Source organism: Calidris pugnax, unplaced genomic scaffold, assembly GCF_001431845.1.
Source record: "Calidris pugnax isolate Ruff unplaced genomic scaffold, ASM143184v1 scaffold376, whole genome shotgun sequence".
Lineage (NCBI taxonomy): Eukaryota > Metazoa > Chordata > Aves > Charadriiformes > Scolopacidae > Calidris > Calidris pugnax.
Genome location: NW_015091140.1, coordinates 188,857 through 209,021, shown reverse-complemented (window position 1 = coordinate 209,021; position 20,165 = coordinate 188,857). Strand labels below are relative to the sequence as shown.

At 35.5% G+C, this 20,165-nt stretch overlaps 1 protein-coding gene across 3 annotated transcripts in view; it reads left to right on the top strand.

The window, feature by feature from the left end:
- The window catches only part of ATP2B2 (ATPase, Ca++ transporting, plasma membrane 2), a 270,013-nt gene extending 251,005 nt beyond the window's left edge, over positions 1–19,008 (top strand). For all 3 annotated transcript variants that reach the window (XM_014958671.1, XM_014958670.1, XM_014958668.1), the window contains one exon: positions 17,672–19,008. In XM_014958671.1, coding sequence (XP_014814157.1) covers positions 17,672–17,983 — 312 coding nt within the window. In that variant the 3' untranslated portion in view covers positions 17,984–19,008. The remainder of the gene's footprint in view (positions 1–17,671) is intronic.
- Positions 19,009–20,165: the final 1,157 nt, after the last annotated feature.

Sequence of the window (20,165 nt, the reverse complement as noted above, 5' to 3'; positions counted from 1 at the left end):
TACATAAATTTAAAGTACTATTATGAATATACTTATCTTACTTTTTCTAAAAGCTTATAGATCTCATTAAAGTATCAGTGTTCTTTTGTAATTAGCAGATTATTATACAATTGTTATTGGATGAGGTTTATGTTTTCAGTACTTTTTTATAATTTTAGGTCATTGCAACCATCCCAACAAGTAGGCTAAAGTTTTTAAAGGAGGCAGGGAGGCTCACGGAGAAGGAGGAGGTCCCTGAAGAAGAACTCAATGAAGATGTTGAAGAAATTGATCATGCAGAGAGAGAACTTCGACGTGGACAAATTCTCTGGTTCAGAGGGCTTAACAGAATCCAAACCCAGGTACGCTAAAAGTAAACACCCACATGGTCTAGGAAATAAAGGCTTAATCTTTGATCAAGGCAAGATAACGTTACAAGGAAAGCCACAGAGAGTTTGTCTGTGTTGAATGATGGTGCTTGTTTGTTGCTTTGCTGTTTTCAAAGGAGGAACACGTGAAATAGTAAAATGGGTGACCTGAACAAAGATGTGTGTGTATAGTAGAGTGATAAAGTGAAAATGGTAATATGCAAACATAGCAATACTTTTTTCAAGGCTGCTGTGAAGGTACATTCTTTTCTACTTCAGTGATGATGGCTCATAAAATGGTGCTACTTGGAAAATGCTGGCTGTGACAACAGCTAGCAAACTGGTGTGAAGGCTTTCTATAACATACTCTTGTATTTTGTCAAAAAAATATATTGTTGCTGCCACTTCTGCGCTAACAGAATCAATTTAATCGTTGAGTCTAAAGTACAAAGTGTCATTTGATTAAAAAAATAATCTTTTCTTGTCTGGCACTACCATATACCATATGCATCATGATTAAAATGCATTTCCTTTCTTTCCTGTCAGGTAATGAAAAATGTGGTTCTGGATTTATTTTTAGCAGTAAGGGCCTAAGCATCCATTAAATATTCAAATGTATGTGTTGTCTATGTCTACTATGAATGACATCTTAGAAATATATATTTTTTTATTTTAAAAAACCTCAACTATTGCTAAATACAACAAACCATGGCATTTTTTAATATACTAAATATTTGCACTGAATCGTGGTGCCTACATATAGTATGGGTTAGGATATCTAGTAAACTTTGTCCTGTATTGATAAAAAAAATTATTTGAGCTATTTTGCCTTTTTCATTGCAGTGAAGTAGCATGTTTTCTAGTATAGTGCTACTTGATCTGAGATCAAGTATTTGTGTGAGCTTGCAGAAGAGAGCAGCTCTGAAAGACAGATTACCTACTTGCTATATCAGATGTTACTGTTTTACCTGAAGCTTTAAAGAAAAAGAGGTGAATAATTAAGAAAAACTTTTTTTTTTTCTTAAAAGAATCTTTTAAAGAACATTTTTTATCTCAGAAGATTTTGATTTTTGTCTTCATTCGAGATAAACAACCTTTTCTCCCTATTTCCATCTACAAATGAATACATTTTTTTCTGGAGAAAGAGATGCAGCCATGCGTTTTAGAAGAAAACTGTGGGAAGGCAGTTAACTGAAAGTAGGACAGTCAGGTCTCTCTAGTGCATCCACAGAGCAAAAAAGAAAGAGGGTGAAAACTGGGTTTGGGCAAATTCCCAAGGTTCTGTGGTAAGTAATTAAATACGGATCTTCAGCTTTGGGGTTGTGTGTCTTGACTCTGTTGAGTCAGGAGCGCTCGTCATTAGAGAAAATTCAAATTGTCACAGTGTAAAGGTGACAGACAGGTGCTCAGGTAATCGTGATCTTTATGAAGAGATGGCATCTAAATGTGCATTCTTTTCTTCCTGATGGCTATAGGAGGAGTGTTGCCTGTTGGCATTTCTGTCAGGATGTCTTTCTGGTTGTGGTGAGTGTAAACATCTACAAGCACAAAAAAAAGCAAATTACATCCTTTCAGTGCTTTTTCTAGTCTAAGAGGTAGCATTTAGTTCTTCTGCATAACTATGTCCACTTAATTCACAGATAAATCATTATTCTTTTATACTATTTAAAACAAAATGAACATTGATTATATTTCTTTGCTAACATCCATCTTCTTAGTCTCCTTTCTGCTCTTAGTTGTAGAAATATCTTTGGTAGGATGTATTGTTTCTCTCCTGCCAAAAGGCCTCTGTGATTTTTTTCTCATTTTGTTTATTCAGTGACTTTGATTTTTACATCCATTTCACATCTGTGGAATGATAATGGAAAAAAGCAAATGGGCCAACAGATTCAAAAAGGGTTCCATGGTGTCTACTGGAGAGTGATGAACTTACACGCAGGTCAAATTAGATCCACCGTTGGATGGACCTTGAGTTGAGTGCGTTTTGATGCACTACGTGTTGTGGCCCATCCAAATAAATTCATACACTTGTACTACATTTCTCAGGAAGCCAACTAAAGAAGAGTTGATGGAAGAAGATGAGGATGTCTGTAGCATCCTTGGGGAGCTGGAGGATTTGCAAGAATCCTCTGATGTCTAATGCACTTCTGGAGATACGGAAGAAGGTAGAGCATCCCCTCACTTTATATACATAACAGGATGACAGTAGGATTAGGAATAAACTCTAGACTCTCTCAAGACTACATTGATCATTCAAATCCTAACAAGACCAGTTCCCACTATCATACACTTGTGCTGTATAGATTATCTTTATTTTGGCTTATTTTCTATTCATTCATTATTGGACAGCCAGCCACAGCACTCAACAAAAGCCTTCCTAAACACTTACTAAGAATCTACATTAGCAGTGTTTTTCTCAGATAACTGACAGATGTCCCTTGTGATACTCCCATAAAAACTCATCCAAACTGACAAAAACTTTGCAGTACTAAAGACAATTTTTACTTTTTCGCACCCTCTCTCAACACAGAGTGTTCAAACGTAGACACCAGAGAAACGATTTCCACTATTGATTTCTTCATACTGAAACATCACATATTTCTGTGAAGACATGCATGAATTTACTTTAAAGGTATATGAAAAATGCACGTAACTGAGTCAAAGAGACTGGCTATCTACTTCTGATTTTCTTTTTTTGGTCTACTTTTGTTCATTTAGATATTTTGTTGTCTTATAAATATACTTTAGGGCTTCTCTGGACGGATGCATGTTCTTCTTCTCTGAATGGACGTGTTTCCTTGTGGATAGCTCTCTCAGGAGACCACTAACATACAAAGTTCAAATGACTCATCCTAGTTATGCAAGTTTCAGAAAGATATAAAGGGGGTCTTAAATGGCACAAAAGACAGGGCTTTTCAACCTCTGCTAGTTTTCAGCAATTTTTCTCAAGTCTTTGTTGCTGTTCTCCCAAATCCTTCATTCTGAAGGAATAAAAGAGTTGAGAGAAGACTCATCACACCATCCTGGCAGATCTAACAGCCTTTGGAAAGTTCAGCAAGTTCACTGTCAGGCAAAACTGTGTAATCTGCATAACACCTGAAAATGATTGCATCTTTTTTAAATTGTATATTTAACAGTTTCTCTAGTTACATTGTACTTCAGTATGGAAAAATTCTGAGTGTGGAGGTTTGCAAACTTCCAAGCTACATGTGAGATTTTTAGAACACTGGACCTGATTCTTTCCTCCTCTGCTTCATTCATCCTGTAATTCAGTTTGCTTTATCTGCTTAAGGTGGGAAATAACCATCTAGAACTGCAACTGAAAAATATACAGGTGCCATGTTAATTGCTACTGAAAAAAGATTACTCCTATTTAGGTACTAAAACATACATAGAGGTGCTGTACTGCATTTTCTTTCTCTTCCTCTCTGCATTAAAAATTTTCTGTTGAACCAATGGAAACCCTACAGCAATGAACGTCCCTCCTGGCAAGTGGTTTTGAAGTTAGATAATAAGCTAGCACCTCCTTTTATAGCTTTACATACAGCTTTTAATATAGAAAACATTGCAATAGCCCGGTGCAAGTGGAATGGAAACTGTTTTATTGCATTGCAGAAAAGTTTTTTGGGTTTTTGGTTGGTTTTTGGTTGTGTTTTTTTTTAAAAAAATATCCTGGTTGGAGATGAGGTGAATCTCCTGGGTCTTGTTAACATTAATGACAACGGAAATTCTTGAAAATCTGTTCTGTGTTAAATATCAGAAAAACGTTTGTTCTGCCAGAATTCTAGTAAAAGATCTTTTTTTCCTCTTTTAACTACTAATCACTGATATTTTAATTAGCTATTTTGTACCTCAGAAATACGGATCTTCTAGACTATAGAACATAGAGAAAAATGAGAGGTGAAAAATTGCAACCTTACAAATGAGCTTCATATGTAGGACAGTATTTTTTTTCTCTGCCTGAAGGCTTATAATCAAAATGATTGCATCCTATATTTTGTTGGATATTTTTCAAACTTTTCATGATATATGATTTATCATTTACTTTCCCCTTTTTAGCAATTTGAATTGTTCTTAACTTTAAATGCATTATTTATTTAGATGAACTCGTTTTCCTTTGGGCCAAGTTCTTCTCTTCTTTCTTGGCTTCAGGCAGAACACAGCCCCCCTTACGTAAAAAGGTTGTCATCCTCCCCCCTAGGAATGATAGCCATGAAGATCTGTGGTTACTTTATTCAGGAGAATGAGTAAATTACACACCTGTAATTCTTTTCTCTGGATAAACTATTAAATACAGGTCTTCCCTTATTTTTCATTCTTATAGTGAGGTCTTTCCTTCGATTTATCAGGAAGGCATTTGTACATCTAGAGATGCCTTTTGGCTTAGGATCTGTGTCTTCCACAGTGCTCGCACTTCATGCTCTCAGTAGGAGTCCTTAAAATCTTTTTTTGAATGGTCTCTTTTGAAGAGTGCTCTGTCACCTGTGTTAATCATGAAAACCCAAGATCTGTATTTAATTCTACTTTTGTACAGTGAACATTTCAGGTGAGTATTTAGTATGCCTTCCTATGTCAACAATGGTTTAAACCATATGGTTTTTTTTCTAGATGCCAATGTGAACCTTAGCTAATGATTCAGTTGTACCCCTATTCCATATGCTAACTCACCTCAGACTGTATTTTTTTTTACTGTGATATTTTATTCGATATGTAATTCAGAATGTCTGCTACAGAAACCACTGAGAGCAGAGCTGTAACATGTTGTGATGAGTGCTAAATGCTGTACGTCTCTTAGTGTGCACGGATTTGAATGGATGTTGTAAACAGGACTCTCAAACAGTGGGTCAGGGAACAAATCAGCTACTTCATGTTTGTAGAATTTTTACATAGGTTAGTGTGACAATTTTACAGCAGTAACCTTTGATCCCTTTTACAGCTGGCTATGATATGATTATTCCCATTAAAAACATGCAGGAAAATAAACAATGATGACCAAAGATAAGATTATGGGAGGAGATATATCCATACTATTAAAGATGAAGCCATATGAATTTCTTTATTCCCAAGACTGCAGAAAATGTTAGCCAATTTATCACAGTGCTTTCAACTTGGAAAATTTAGGAGGGCTTGCACCAAGATTTGTGCTGCTTTAATTGATAAATACACCAGTCTAAGTTCTCCCAACTACTTTCTAGGCTGCATATCTTCAGAAAATTGGGTTGAAAGTTACAAATCTGGTAACAGTGGGTTACTTCAAATAAGTAGTTGGTTGAATTCTTCTATTTGATACTGCTACTGCTGCTTTGTCAGGTTGTGGTTGTACTAATGTAACAAAGAGGGTTTTTTGGTGTGTAGGGATTTGTAGCAGGTATTTACCCCTTCATATTGTCTACTGCCAATCCCTGGCTTTACATCTGTACACAGAGCCTGCTTTTTACTGGGTTATAATGGTGACAAAGAATGCCTTGAAATGCTCAGCTCTTTTTTTAACTCATCTTCTGTGGTGATGAATAAAGCAGTCGGGAAGGTATTCAGGATGGATATATCAAACAGTGCATACAAGAGACATATGAAAATAACAAATAGAAAATTGTTATTTGCTGCCACAGTCAATCCAGTTCCACATCATTTTCTGTGTGATTTTAAGTGTGCTGTATAAAGAGAAAATATTAATCTTTTAAAATATGTAGCTATATAAGACCTATATTCATTATCACTATGCTTAATTTATACAAACTTTCACTAGAGAAAAAGTCAGATAAAATACTGGAACACTTTCTAAGTTATCAAGCTAATATACTGCCAGCCTCGTTTTTGTAGACAAAACAGAGTTTTATTTTGAATATTTAAAAGCTTTCTTTGGTTTGGCTGGGTGTTGTCCCCACTCTTCCCCCCTGCCCAATTCCAGTTAAGTGAATTTTCCTCCCTCTGGAAGAACGCCTAGAGAGCAGTAACAAAGTGATTTTATTCTCAGTAGGAAAAAAGTGGAGATTAGTTATATCAAGTATTCCAGTTTTATTTACTTTATTTACATATAAATAAAATGGTTTAAATTTGTTATTTCAAATCTTCTAGTTGTTTAAACTGATGCAGCTCTGCTGCCTCCTATAGAGCCGTTTCATTTTATGCAGGCAGAAAATTTGGATCGTTTCATATCTAAAAACATTAAAAGGAACACTTAAAAGTACTTATTTCAATTGAAGTAAAACTGTGTGCACGGTTGATTTATTGTTTTTCATTATTATTCCTGTCAGTTATGCAACTGTATCCATACTTTAAGCAACTTGTCTCATTCTTTCCTCCATTACAGATCGAAGTAGTCAATACTTTCAAGAGTGGCACTTCCTTTCAGGGGGCTCTAAGGAGACAGTCCTCCGTCACAAGCCAGACCCAGGATGTAACCAATATTTCTAGCCCTAGTCACGTATCGTTATCCAATGCTCTTTCCTCTCCTACCAGCACCTCTGCTGCTGCGGCTGGGCGTGAGTGTGTATTCTTAATGCATCAGACCTACAGAGATGCCAACTTACGTAGCAGTCACTTGAGACTAAGCTACTTTGCCCTTCCCCGTTTTGTCCTGTTATGTTTATTAGTTTACACATACCCAGAAACACAAAACAATGAGTACTTTGTGTACAGTAGATACTCTCCATCGTTCAGTGCAAGCTTTGGTAACTTACTGTTAGGGCAGGAATTTCTAGTCAGTTTTTTATCCAGTGTATGGAGATTCTGATTTTATTTGAGGCTTCTGTGTCATGTTTTCTCAATCTCATTGGATATATTTTCTTCAGCTTCTTAAATAAGTACTTTAAATGATTCTAAAAATATAATATATTAAGCAATACAGCTTGTCAGATAAAAGATCATTCCATCCGGAAGATGGTGTGTAATATAGGTCACTCATGTCCAGCAAAGATGTACTCTAATTAATACAGGTCCAAGAAGGAACCTGGAAATAGAGAATCTGGTTTGTGATGCAGAGCTAAGGGATTAAGGTTTACAAGGATGGTGAAAGGATAGATTCCTCATCTCTAAATTCACAGGGAAGGAAAGCATTAAGGAAGGAGGGAGCCAGACAAAGGACAGTGTTGAAACAATGAAATAAATGTGGTAACAAATGTATTTGTTAGAAGCAGCAGGTTTCTAAACACTGAAATCCCAACACAGCTTTCTTTTACATGCAACCAAAGGAGGTAGTGAAGTGAATAAAAACCTTGAAGCAGCTAGTAAGAAAGGGCTGCTTCAGTAACACTAAAATTCCAGTTGCTCAGGAAGACTCTTACAGATCTAACTTTGGTGGTTATTTTATTTATTTATTCAGGGATGTAAGTAGCTATTTTGTTTTAGAGTATAGCCAGCACTAAAAGAATATTTAAATTTCTATAACTCAGTTTACAAGCTTGTCACTTACTTTACGAAATTAAGCAGTATATTCCATATGCAAGTTTTAGCGAAAAGTTGGCTAAACAGACAAGAAGGCAGTCTTGACTGTCTGGTTAACAGAGAGAGGGAAGGCAGAAAAGAGAAGTAAATAAAAGTTCAGAACTCCTAGAGAAAAAAAAAACAGAAGCTTGGTCTTTCTATTCAGTTTGAGTGCAAACCCCCCTCAGTTATCTGAACACGAAGCATAAAGTTTTAGACATGCATTAGAAGTTTTGTTGGAATTAAAAGTCAAAGCAGAAACTTTGCTTTTGCTAAGAACCAAAAGAGCAATTAATGTTCCACGTTTGGCAGTTGCCCCCTGGAGAAAATCTGTATCTTTTCCTGTTTTTTTTCTTTCTTTTTTTCTTTTTTCCGACAGCGGTTTCAGGGCAGCAGCACAATCAAGGGAAGCAGAGGCACTGAGCTGTGTGCCACTGCTGTGCCACAGCCTGTAACCTGTTCTAACAACTCAGAGCCCAACTTCCCTCATTTCCACACCAAGTTGGACACAAACCGGAAGCAGAGGCACTGAGCTGTGTGCCACTGCTGTGCCACAGCCTGTAACCTGCTTCTAACAACTCAGAGCCCAACTTCCCTCATTTCCACACCAAGTAGGACACAAACCCTTTCATCCAGGGAACGATTTCCTATAACAACATTCCTACATTTGAGCAGAAAACAGATAACTCATTCTGCTGTGGTACATGTTTCAATAACATCCCGTAGCCAGCAGTCTGAAAGGATACATCTAATAAAATTAAAGTAGACAATTTATTTCCCTCTCTTCTCTCCGTTGCAGCAAAGCAACTAAGAATTGAATGGTCATGTGTCTTGACAAAGGCCTTCCTGGGCGATGGGCTGAAGTTAATTAATAGAAGGAAGCATAATCTGCTACAGTCTTTGGTGTCTGTTTATTTGAAAAAATAAACCAGGTCTATGGAGCTCATCCATATGTATTCAGTAAAATAAAAACCATATCTTTGATTTGTTAAGCTACCCAGAGATATGGATCTCCATACCAGAGGACAATTAAGAGTCTGGGCCTTTTAAAGTCATTATTCTGGACTGTTAGTATTTTATTATTGCAATATAATGTCTGTTTAGTATCAAACTAGTGTGTGCTTCAAATTACAGCCCTTAGGGAAGGTTTTTATTTATTAATACAATGACACAAACCTAATGAATGACAGTGAAAAAGAAAGAAAAAAATACTTTGTTTTTATTTTATTTTTAAATTGGGTATTTACAGGTGGTTGTTCATCTTCCAGAATCTGGAAAACCCTTCCTAATTCAAATTTCAAAGAAATGCAGCGTATTTTTTTGAATTGGCATTTTCTGAGAAAATTTCAGTTGCAAAATGCACACCTAGGTCTAGTTTTCAGCTCCTTGCTTAAAATGTATGGACAGAACTGACTTCTTTCCTCTTAGCTGCTCAGAATGAATTAAAACCTAAATTATTACCTTGTTTCTCAGAGGTGGGAGGGAATAATGGGATAACTGTGCCTCTGGTTTTGAAGCCTTTCCCTCTCTTCAGGAATCCTAAAAATCTTGCATATGGAGATATATTATGGGGAGTATCAAGGGAAAATGACAAAAAGGTCTAACACTTGAAAAGGCCCAATATGAGGTACTGTCAGGAAGGTTCATTTTCAGAGAAATGGTGCTCAGCATCTTGCAACAATCAGGGTATTTTAGGTGTCATTTTGGGTGCCCAAAATGCAGAGGTTCTGATATCAATACTTGATAAAAAATACAAGCATCACATGGTGCTTTATCAATAAGAATATGTAAGTCTAATTTAAGAGAACATTTGTGCTGTTCTTTACTATATTGTATAGCTTTTTAATATATAATTCTTTGTGACACTTCACCAATCTGTGAAATTTCTTCTGCAGATTTATAATAACATTTTGGAATTTTTAAAAAATGTACTTCACCAATCTGTGAAATTTCTTCTGCAGATTTCTAATAACATTTTGGAATTTTTTAAAAATGTACTTCTCGTATTTGGGGGCAGATAAATGTTTGATTCAAAGCTTAGTGCATGCTTAAAAAGAAATCTGCCTGTCAAATGCAGCTATATCTACAGTAGCTTGAAAGAGATTAGCAAGTCATTACCTGAAATTTTCAGTTATTCATAAATATGGCACATTCAAATCTTTCACAGGGTTCTGGAATACCTTAATTTATACAAAAGAATATTTATGACAGTAGTAAAGTTTTCCTAGTTATGTTGATATTTTTTAGCTGTCAGGGGCATTTTGCCAATAACAAATGACACATTTCTGGATTAATTAATTGATAACAATGCAGTCCATATTATGAATCTCTTATCTCTTTTGAAAAATGTTGCAGCTTTAAATATTAAGCAGTGAACATTTCTGCAAATTGACACCTGGCATTTCATATACTCTGATAAAAGTAAAAAAAAAATATTTAAATGCAAAGTAAATATGCACACATATTTAATATGCACACATTTAAGCTACAGAAAATGAAAACATGAGAAAAATAAGGCTCTGTATGCAACATTTTTTTGTATCTTGTGCATGAACGCTCAGACACACATACACACCCACAATCTTCTGTCATGGGGAAGCTGTTGCACTCCAGAGGTAAAAGTGGTTGTAGATGCCAGGCATCCCTTGCCAGCACTGGTGGATATAGATTTTACACGCATTTCTTTCTACATTTTATTTTTGGAAAACAAAATCAGATCCAGTGGGGCAACGGAACACCTTTTTTACTTTTGAGCCTCAGAATTAGTAACACAAAATCTAGCTTGTGCTTAAAATTAAGTTTATGCTTAGAGCTTTTGCTACTACATTGGTTAATTAGGTAGAGGATGAGTAGATCTAACTGTACACAAAGTAAACAAGTTATTCTTTATCCTAATCTGTTTATATCTGGTTCTCAGATGTTGTTTATATTATCAGTAGGTAACTCTTTAAAAAGTATGTTTCCAAATTTTCCAAGAAAGATACACATTTAATATTTCTTTGTACTTGCTCTTCCTCCTGTTCTCATATATAGTTAATACTGTTCCTAAGTAGAAGCAGCCAGCAACTGCAGGTCCCTTACCCCAAAAAAATCCTTCCTTTTGTAAAAGGTTATAATATTGTAAAGTGTAGGAAACATAGGGGGAAACAAACAAAAACAAACCCCCACCAAAGGGCAACCTCCCAGATCACGAATCTGCTGTAGTTCCTGTATTTGCAAATTCCTTTTCCTTTGTTCTGTTGAGGTCTGACATTTTTTTCTGAGATTTTTAGAAGTATTTAATCTTACAAGTTTTTATTATATTGACCCTAGCAACAGTGGCCTCAAGAAGCCACTTGTAAGGTTGGCATAGGAAAAAATACACCGTGATGACTCCAATTTTTATAGCAGCCAATTAAAATATTACCAAACATTCACAAAATATTCTCGGAAGTATTCTTCCATCATACAGATCTCTGAAGGTTCTTTAGGGTTTTTTTTGTTTGGCTGTCTGGTTGGTTTTTAAAAAATGTTTTCAAGAAAAAGAAGAGCATAGCACCCTTAAGGCTGTATTTTTGATCTGATTCTCGTTTTGGAGGGGGCTACAGTCTTCAGAAGTTGGGCTAATTTGCATGGAAAGGCAATGTTTCTCATTCTCCCTTTAGTTAAAAGATAGCTGACGTTTATCAGACTTGCCAAGAAACTGCCATTTATAGGTAGAAGCTTTCTTTACACATGCAACACTTGTCTTGGAGTGGCACAAGGGCATAAACACCTGCAAAATGTGTCAAACTAACAAGACATTTCAGCAACCTTAATTCTCATGCATGTTACAGTCTATTTACTAATAGATAATTTTAAAGAAAGAGCTCAGTTTAGCTACTTGTTATCTGTTGTGTATGAAAATCAGATTTTTTTGGATGAAGAAAAATTATTTACTGCTCCAGCAGCTTTTGCTTTTCTGTATTCTTACATATTTAATTTCCTATAAATGTAATCATCATTCAGCTGGACTGACTTTACAACTAAAACTTGAGATAAAATCTTATGTTTGGATCAAATTCTCTTATGAAGAAAAAGGGGAACAAAATTCTTAAAAAAAAAAAAAGAAATATTCTATTTTAGTAAATGTTAAGGCAAAGCTTATTGTTCCATGTTATCTATATTCAGATCACAGACCAAGTCAAGAGGGCATACTAGCCTTAGTGAAAAAGTCAGTTGCTTTCTGTGCCAACGTGGTACAACTATCACAGGAGGAACCGGAACAAGCAGAACAGGACTTTAAACCAAGTCCACATCTAAAATTAGGATTATAGAAGTTGCACCATTTGGGAACATCATTAAACTATCACCTCATAGAGTCAGAGATACCATATTAAAGCTTAGAAGTTCCTTGTGGTTATAACCAAGATTTCACAATCCTGTTGGGATATGTAAGGTCTAAATCAACTTCTGCGTATCTTCCCTGTAGGAAAACTAACTAGGTTTAAAGTCTAAATATAAAACCAAGTCCTCAATGGAGATATGGCATGGCAAGAAGGTTTAGACTCCTAGCACCAGAATAAATTCTTTAAAAGGGTTGTATAATATATTTAAACTTTGCCAAATCTGATACAAAAATATCAGACTCCATAATTTTGCAACAATCCTATAATAAAGGAGCTAAGCTATGGAAAGTGGAAGACCTGCAAATGGTTCTGATCTCATGCTTTAAAATTCAGTGGAATAATAGCCATGTGAAATGAGAATCAAGCCTGAGGATTTCACAGGATATGTAGGTATTCTATTTTCCTCTTGCTACACATGGTTTGACTTTTCAGCGGCACTTACTGGATTTACTGCATATTTATGTAGAAAGAGAAAGCACAGATAATGTTTATGCATCTGTTTCGCTCATTAAAGCAGAAACCTAGATATTATAGTTTTAGTAAAATTTATTGGGTTTTTTATTTTATCTTGGAATTTGCTCAGTTTCTGCACCATCCAATCCAGAACATGCTAGCCACAACACTACTGGTGACTCCAATACATACAGTATCTCCTCTTGTGGATACCTAATCTGATTTTACTCACCTAAAACTGGGAGGATTAAAGACAAAACCAAATATATTGAAGATATGCCTTCTATTTCAGAGTTTTATATATGCAATAGTACTTGATCAAACTCATTTACCTTTGTATAGCTATAGTCTTGATATAGAATAGTATCAGTTACACCTAAGAGTTGGCATCTCTTTGCAAAATTGACCTCTTGTTTACAATTTTATACTAATCACCTTACTGATCTTTCAGTATTGAATTTATTTGCTTTTGCAGTGCCCTACTCTCTACTGTCTGAATATTAAATGTGTTTGTTTTCCCAGAGGGCTAGAGAACATTGGACAAAAGGGTTCAGCAGGAGAGAGTGAAATAAAAAGAGGTTGTGAGTCTTTAACCTTGAGCCTGAAATGAATGTGAACCAAACTCAAGATACTTGGCTTATATGAAGCCAGGTAAACATTCGAGTATAAGCCCACACACTACCAACCATGATACATCTCTTGATGTTTATCAGGCCTCCTGTATTTTGCCTAGACTGTTGTACTTAGGAGTGACATTCTGAACTTCATCTTTTTCTTCTGATGGGAAAAAATTTGTAGTATCTAAAATTCTATTTCTTTTTATTTTTCTTGCCTGATGCAGTATAATAAATCTAACTTTCAAGGTGGGATGAAACTGAAGAGTTTTTTCTATTACAGCTACAGAGAAGAAAGAAGTGGAAACTTAGAGCAATGTCAAAAATGTCCTGAAGTGTTGTCCCCACAGTCTTTTGTTTATAAGCAGTTCATTTTTTTCTGTTGTCTCCATTACTGTGAGAAAAGGGAGCTGTATCACACTGTTTGTCTTCCCTTGGCATTGTCAGTCTCATAAAGAAATATCATTACATGAACTCTACATAGTTCATAATAAACCAACACTTTCCAGGTTCTATCCATCATGGGTATGTCCCTGCTTTTACATGCTGTACAACCATAACAACATCATATGAAGTTCATCAGCTTTATTTTATCTTAAAAAAAAAAAAAAAAAGGAAGTAATGTGGGCTTTATTTCAGCAGAGCCCTTAAACATTTTTACACCAGGTATTATTTCAAATCTTGAAATTAAGCATGTATTAAAAGAATTTGTTGCTGTTGGGCCATATAACTCTGGGTAAATGATATTTTTTAGTTCTTATCTTAAATATGCCAGTATTATTATATATAAATTAAAATGCCACCATTTATGTCCAACAAACCTTACACCTTTGTCTCCACTAACATAATGAATGAAGGAGTTATGTTCCTGTAAGCAATAATTTGATGCATTGGGGGACAGACTAGGAACAAGGTTTTGAATTATATTGTAATGCAGAAATTCTGTCCCTGAATGAGGTTTGACACTAAAATAATAAAATTTTCTAGATGCCAAGCTAAATATGCAAAATTTAAAGTTGGGGAGGGAGTTTCTCCTTAAAGTGACAAATTAATGGAAAACATATATATCTCTGAAACTGTAGAGAAATTTTAAGAAAATAAGGTAGCTTTCTACAGTTCCTTAGTGAAGAAAACTTATTAGAAAGCTAACTTTATGTATTCTCAGCTGTAGATTTTTTTGCCCAAGTTTGGCCTCCACATTACCATTGTGTTCGTATTCTCAGCTGTAGATTTTTTTGCCCAAGCTTGGCCTCCACATTACCATTGTGTCCAGAAGATTAACTACTTTCGGTATCAGCAGATCTGAACTAGCTCTCAGCAATATTTCCAGTAAAAATCACTACAAACAGGTAGAAGCCATTCCAGTAACATGTAAATGTTCCTGCAAGACTTGAACAGTCCATGCCAAACCCTTGCCACAGATCTTCACACAAAGGGACAGGACTGCTGGCTGATTGTGCATTCTGCAGTTCTGTCACCAGATTGCTGTGTAAACACATCTAAGCAAAAGATGTCAGTGTACTGTTCTCTTTCACTGCATCATTGGTTCAAACAATCACTGCAGAGGACCAAATTCAGGCCATGGCAGGCAGGTTTTCCTAACTGGCTTTCAAATACAACCTACATCTACAGTTTACCCTCAGCTATGCAAGATGTGAGCTAGACTGACAAAAAGCTTGGTATTAAATGCAAATTAGATGCCAAATTTTGATGTTAAATGCAATATCGATACTTCCGCTACTATGGAACTTGGAGCCTTATAAATTGCAAACAGTTCCTCCCCTGCTAACCCATAGAGGCTTAAGTACAGATTGTGCAACTTGAAGAAAAGCTTTACTTTCATTGGTTTCTGCTGGATCTGTTCAAGCATAATATCAAATTGCAAACCTTTTTATTTAAGTAAAAATTTACCTTTATTAAAAAGAATCCAGCTGGCAAATAAAATCTAAATCTATGCAATAAGAAGTGGCTGTATTCAAGAGAATTAAATTACTTTGTTGGTAAGCTAGAGCAAACAGCTGCAACTGGATGAGATGACTGATATTTTTATTTAGATAGAAATAATAGGTAGCTTTGCATAAAATGTCGCTACATCAGCCCATACTATAAAGTAAGCATGTTAGAAAAAGTTTCCTGGTTTAAAATTGGATAATATAGTAAGATTGCCTTGAAAACACATACTATTTTTTCATTGTTTAGACTAATTACTTTGCAGTTTAAAATACAAGATGGAACGGCATAGATAATGAGGGAATTAAAATGTCACCTCTTCTCCCTGAGTTCAAATCCTATCTTTAGTAATGCAAATGAATCTCTTGTCCCAGTCTGTCTGTTCACTATACAGAACCATCGCACAGCACAGCACAACTCAAAGAGATTCAGCTCTCCTAAAACCCTGGTTTATAATTCCAAGTGCTCTGTCAAGCAAGGGTTAGGTTGAGGTGTTAGGAACGCTATATGATTGGAGTGTGTAAAATTTATTCTTTCTATCTTCCTCTTGTCTTGCACCTCTGCCAGCCTCCAAAATCTTCTAGTATCCTAAAATCTGGACAAGGCCATTCTGAGCCACTCCAGTCCTTTTATTCAAAGCATAAGCAGTCGCATGAAGCACTTTTTTTCCTGTGCTCTGCTGGTACTAAATACACGTATACGGAGAAGGGAGAGTATTTGGACTGACCAAAGGCTGTGTATCTGAAGATGGCATGACTTCTGCTGTTGGGATTTTTTGAAAGATGATGAATATCCAAATTTAGAGAACATAAACAAGGACAAAGGTCAAAGAGATCAAAATGCAAGTCAGCGTCTTTCCCAAATGTGCTGAAATTCTGTACAATTTGGAAAACTCCATCCACAGGATCAGTTAGATCCCACAGCTATAACACTACTAAGATGCAGCCTGCCAATTAAAAGAGTAATTAAAGCTTTACAAATTAGTGGTGTATTAGGCCAAGCAGTAATGTGCAGCATATTATACATGTAAAAAGATACACATACCAACCACCAAACCATCTCAAATGTGTGTGGAGAAGCTTTCACGATGCCTGCTTGCACCTTTTCTGCCTCTGCCTGTGTTTTGGTCTCCCCTCTAAGAAATGCTAAAATTTCGCTCATGGACTACATGGAAGTAGAAGGATAGAACTCATATTTAGTCATAAAACATTTGCCAACAGATCACGTTTTGCCATTCTGTTTTTTCCTCTCTGCCCCCTCACCCCCTTCCAAAAAGTTATGTTTTTTTCAGCAGTAAACCAGCACAAACCTTCACTTCTTTTCCGAACTGGTAGGTCACTGGGATATAGACAGCATCCCTCCCTTTGCCCACCCGCAGAGGATTTAGTGTCCCCACTCTGCAATGCTCCTCACTCTGTTCCTCTCATTTCCTACTGGGAAAGCAATTTGAACTGTTCCCAACAGTCTAATGGGCTGAGTTTTGTAGTTCATTTTCACCTGTGTTCCTACTGTCAGGTGGTTAATGCCATTAGAGTGACCCTGGCAAAAGTCAGCTGACCTAATTTAAAGACTGCATATATGGCATAAATTGTGTCGCTTTCAGCATTTAACTTTACAGTTTTACAACTGAGACACAGAAAACGAAAGAGCTTGCTGTTTAACCACGTAATTCAATTCAACCCAACAATCAATACATTATTTTATTACATGTTTTTTATATATATATTAAAAAGTTAAATGGCTAGAACAGTGGGTCTATACTCGAGTGTTTACCTCACATATGCATGAAGGAAAAATAAAAGTTGGTTCAACAATACTATGTTCACATTATCCAGGCTTCCAAGTGTAGTTGTTGTGTGCAAGTTATCTCTGTTCATGTGGTAACTGTGATTTTTTTATTTTTTTTTTCCCCTGTGGCAGCATGATTATGCTTAGTACTTTGTCTGCTTGGCTTTTTGTGCTCTTGGCTGCATTCATTTAGATTTTGCTTTAAAACATTGATATTACTTATAGTTTTTACACTTGGCTCCTGTGTGTGTCTCATACGTACCCATCCAACCGTGTCTGTGTTCTGTGCTTTTCTGTTTGTGAAGTGTGATATGTTATGTGTAATGGTTTTTTAACAATACAAAAGAGACTTTTTTAATTAAAAAAGCCTTCCTACTTACTCACTGCAAAACTATCAACATGCATGGTTTTACATTTGCATTACAATTAACATGGCTTGTCTTTTACTAGGGATGTACCACACGAGTGGATGTTCGCTTTCTTTAACCAGTACTTCCCATCAGTTCTTTGATGGCTTTAAACTTGATTTATTTTAATATTGCAGTTGATACAGATATTCAAAATGCACATAACTGAGCCACTCGTTTATGCATATAACATCCAGAGACTATGGACTTCAGCTGCCTGCACTGCCCTAACCATATGCTACATTTTTCACAAAGTATTCTCTAACACAGTGTTGCCCTTGGAAGGTGCTACCTCTGACACCTCTTTCCTTTTCTCCCCCCAGATCCGCGTCGTGAAGGCATTCCGTAGCTCTCTCTATGAAGGTTTAGAAAAACCAGAATCTAGAACCTCTATTCACAACTTTATGACTCATCCTGAATTTAGGATAGAAGATTCCCAGCCCCACATCCCACTCATTGATGACACAGACCTAGAAGAAGACCCCGCTCTCAAGAAAAACTCAAGTCCACCGTCTTCGCTGAACAAGAACAACAGTGCTATCGACAGTGGAATAAATCTTACAACTGATACAAGTAAATCAGCTACCTCTTCTAGTCCAGGAAGCCCAATACATAGCCTGGAGACATCACTTTAGCTGAAAAGGTCACTGCAAAAAAAAAAAATAATATTAAAATAAAATAAAATAAAAAACCCACAGCAACCGAAATATATAAATATATATATTAAAAACATTGCTGGCTGAAAAGCTGTTTGAACTCTTATTCACTCTGAGACAAGTGAATGAATTGTTGATCACAATGGTTTTGGGGAAAGAATGAATGGCTGATTTACATACTCCCCCTCCCCCCTTCCTTGTTCCCTTTCAGAAAAACAAAAACAAACAAAAAAAAAATCCTCCTGCATGAATGTACTGTACACTTCTGGCCCTTCTTTCTCTCTTTTTGTTTCTTTTTATTTCCTTTTTTTTCTTTTTTTCCTCCTTAAGCAGGAACTGCAGAGGACTTCTTTCTGAGGCTATTTATCCAATTCACTGGTCTGTGAGTTTTTTGAAATGCTTGTGTGGCATGGACTCAATTGTATAGATTAATTTAAATAACTTTTTTGAAGTTGCAAAGCTTAACTTGCACAGTAGATTTGCACCAGTTGGACAGAGGAACTTAAACATTTATGAGACTATATATAGAGATATATACATATAAGTATATACATAATTAATTATATATATGTATATATCTATCTCTATATATATAGTTATATATATATAAAGTTTCTTTGTTGGCATGTTGCCTTGTTTCTGCTCAAATTGCTCTGACTATTTTAACTTATTTATGTCCTAAAAAAGAATGTAATTTGTTTACAAACCTGTAGATAATATCCTTAACTATTTGTAGGGTTAAGAAAGCACTTCCTGCCGAAGTAGTATAAAAATGGCTCAGCTCAGCTCATTGAAAACGTCTGTAATATCGCACCCTGGATATTTTATTACAACCATGTTCTGATTTCTGCCTGATTTATTTTTTTTTTGTTAAATAATGTAGATACTGCTAGTAAATAACAAAAGAAGCCAAAATATAACACATTGGATGTAGCATTGTGATCCTATATACAGGGAGGTAAAACAGGCTTCCTTTGTTTCAAATAAAAATCAAAATGATCAGGTTCTCTCTTTTTTTTTTTTCCCTCTGATAAATCTGCTTGAATTTCTTTTGGTGCAACACACAGTAATGGAGGCTATTTTATTCTTTAAACATATGGCAATGGCTTCCAAAATTATTTTTAGAGAGATATTATATGAAACTGAGTTGAGTTTATAAATATAATTTAAAATAAGTTATATTTGGTTTGTCTATATGGAGATAAAACTAATGTTAAAATATTGTGATATATTGTGTTAATCCTTTTCAGTTAGTAATTTAGGCATTTATTTCCTTATTACTTGCAAAGTATGGGCTGTTGGCATTTTGGATGAAAATCACTGTAGGTTGTTGCTTTGATTTTTTTTAAAAGAAAAATATAATTTCTGCACTACTAGGTCTGAATGAAACTTTATTAACTGTATATTGAGATGTGCTTTGTGTGATTTTTTTTTTTTTTTAACCAAGCTTGTCTTCCTAAAATTATTACCTTGTTTCTCAGAGGTGGGAGGGAATAATGGGATAACTGTGCCTCTGGTTTTGAAGCCTTTCCCTCTCTTCAGGAATCCTAAAAATCTTGCATATGGAGATATATTATGGGGAGTATCAAGGGAAAATGACAAAAAGGTCTAACACTTGAAAAGGCCCAATATGAGGTACTGTCAGGAAGGTTCATTTTCAGAGAAATGGTGCTCAGCATCTTGCAACAATCAGGATATTGCAGGTGTCATTTTGGGTGCCCAAAATGCAGAGGTTCTGATATCAGTACTTGATAAAAAATAAAAGCATCACAGGGTGCTTTATCAGTAAGAATATCTAAGTCTAATTTAAGAGAGCATTTGTGCTGTTCTTTACTATATTGTATAGCTTTTTAATATATAATTCTTTGTGACACCTCACCAATCTGTGAAATTTCTTCTGCAGATTTATAATAACATTTTGGAATTTTTAAAAAATGTACTTCTTCTCGTATTTGGGGGCAGATAAATGTTTGATTCAAAGCTTAGTGCATGCTTAAAAAGAAATCTGCCTGTCAAATGCAGCTATATCTACAGTAGCTTGAAAGAGATTAGCAAGTCATTACCTGAAATTTTCAGTTATTCATAAATATGGCACATTCAAATCTTTCACAGGGTTCTGGAATACCTTAATTTATACAAAAGAATATTTATGACAGTAGTA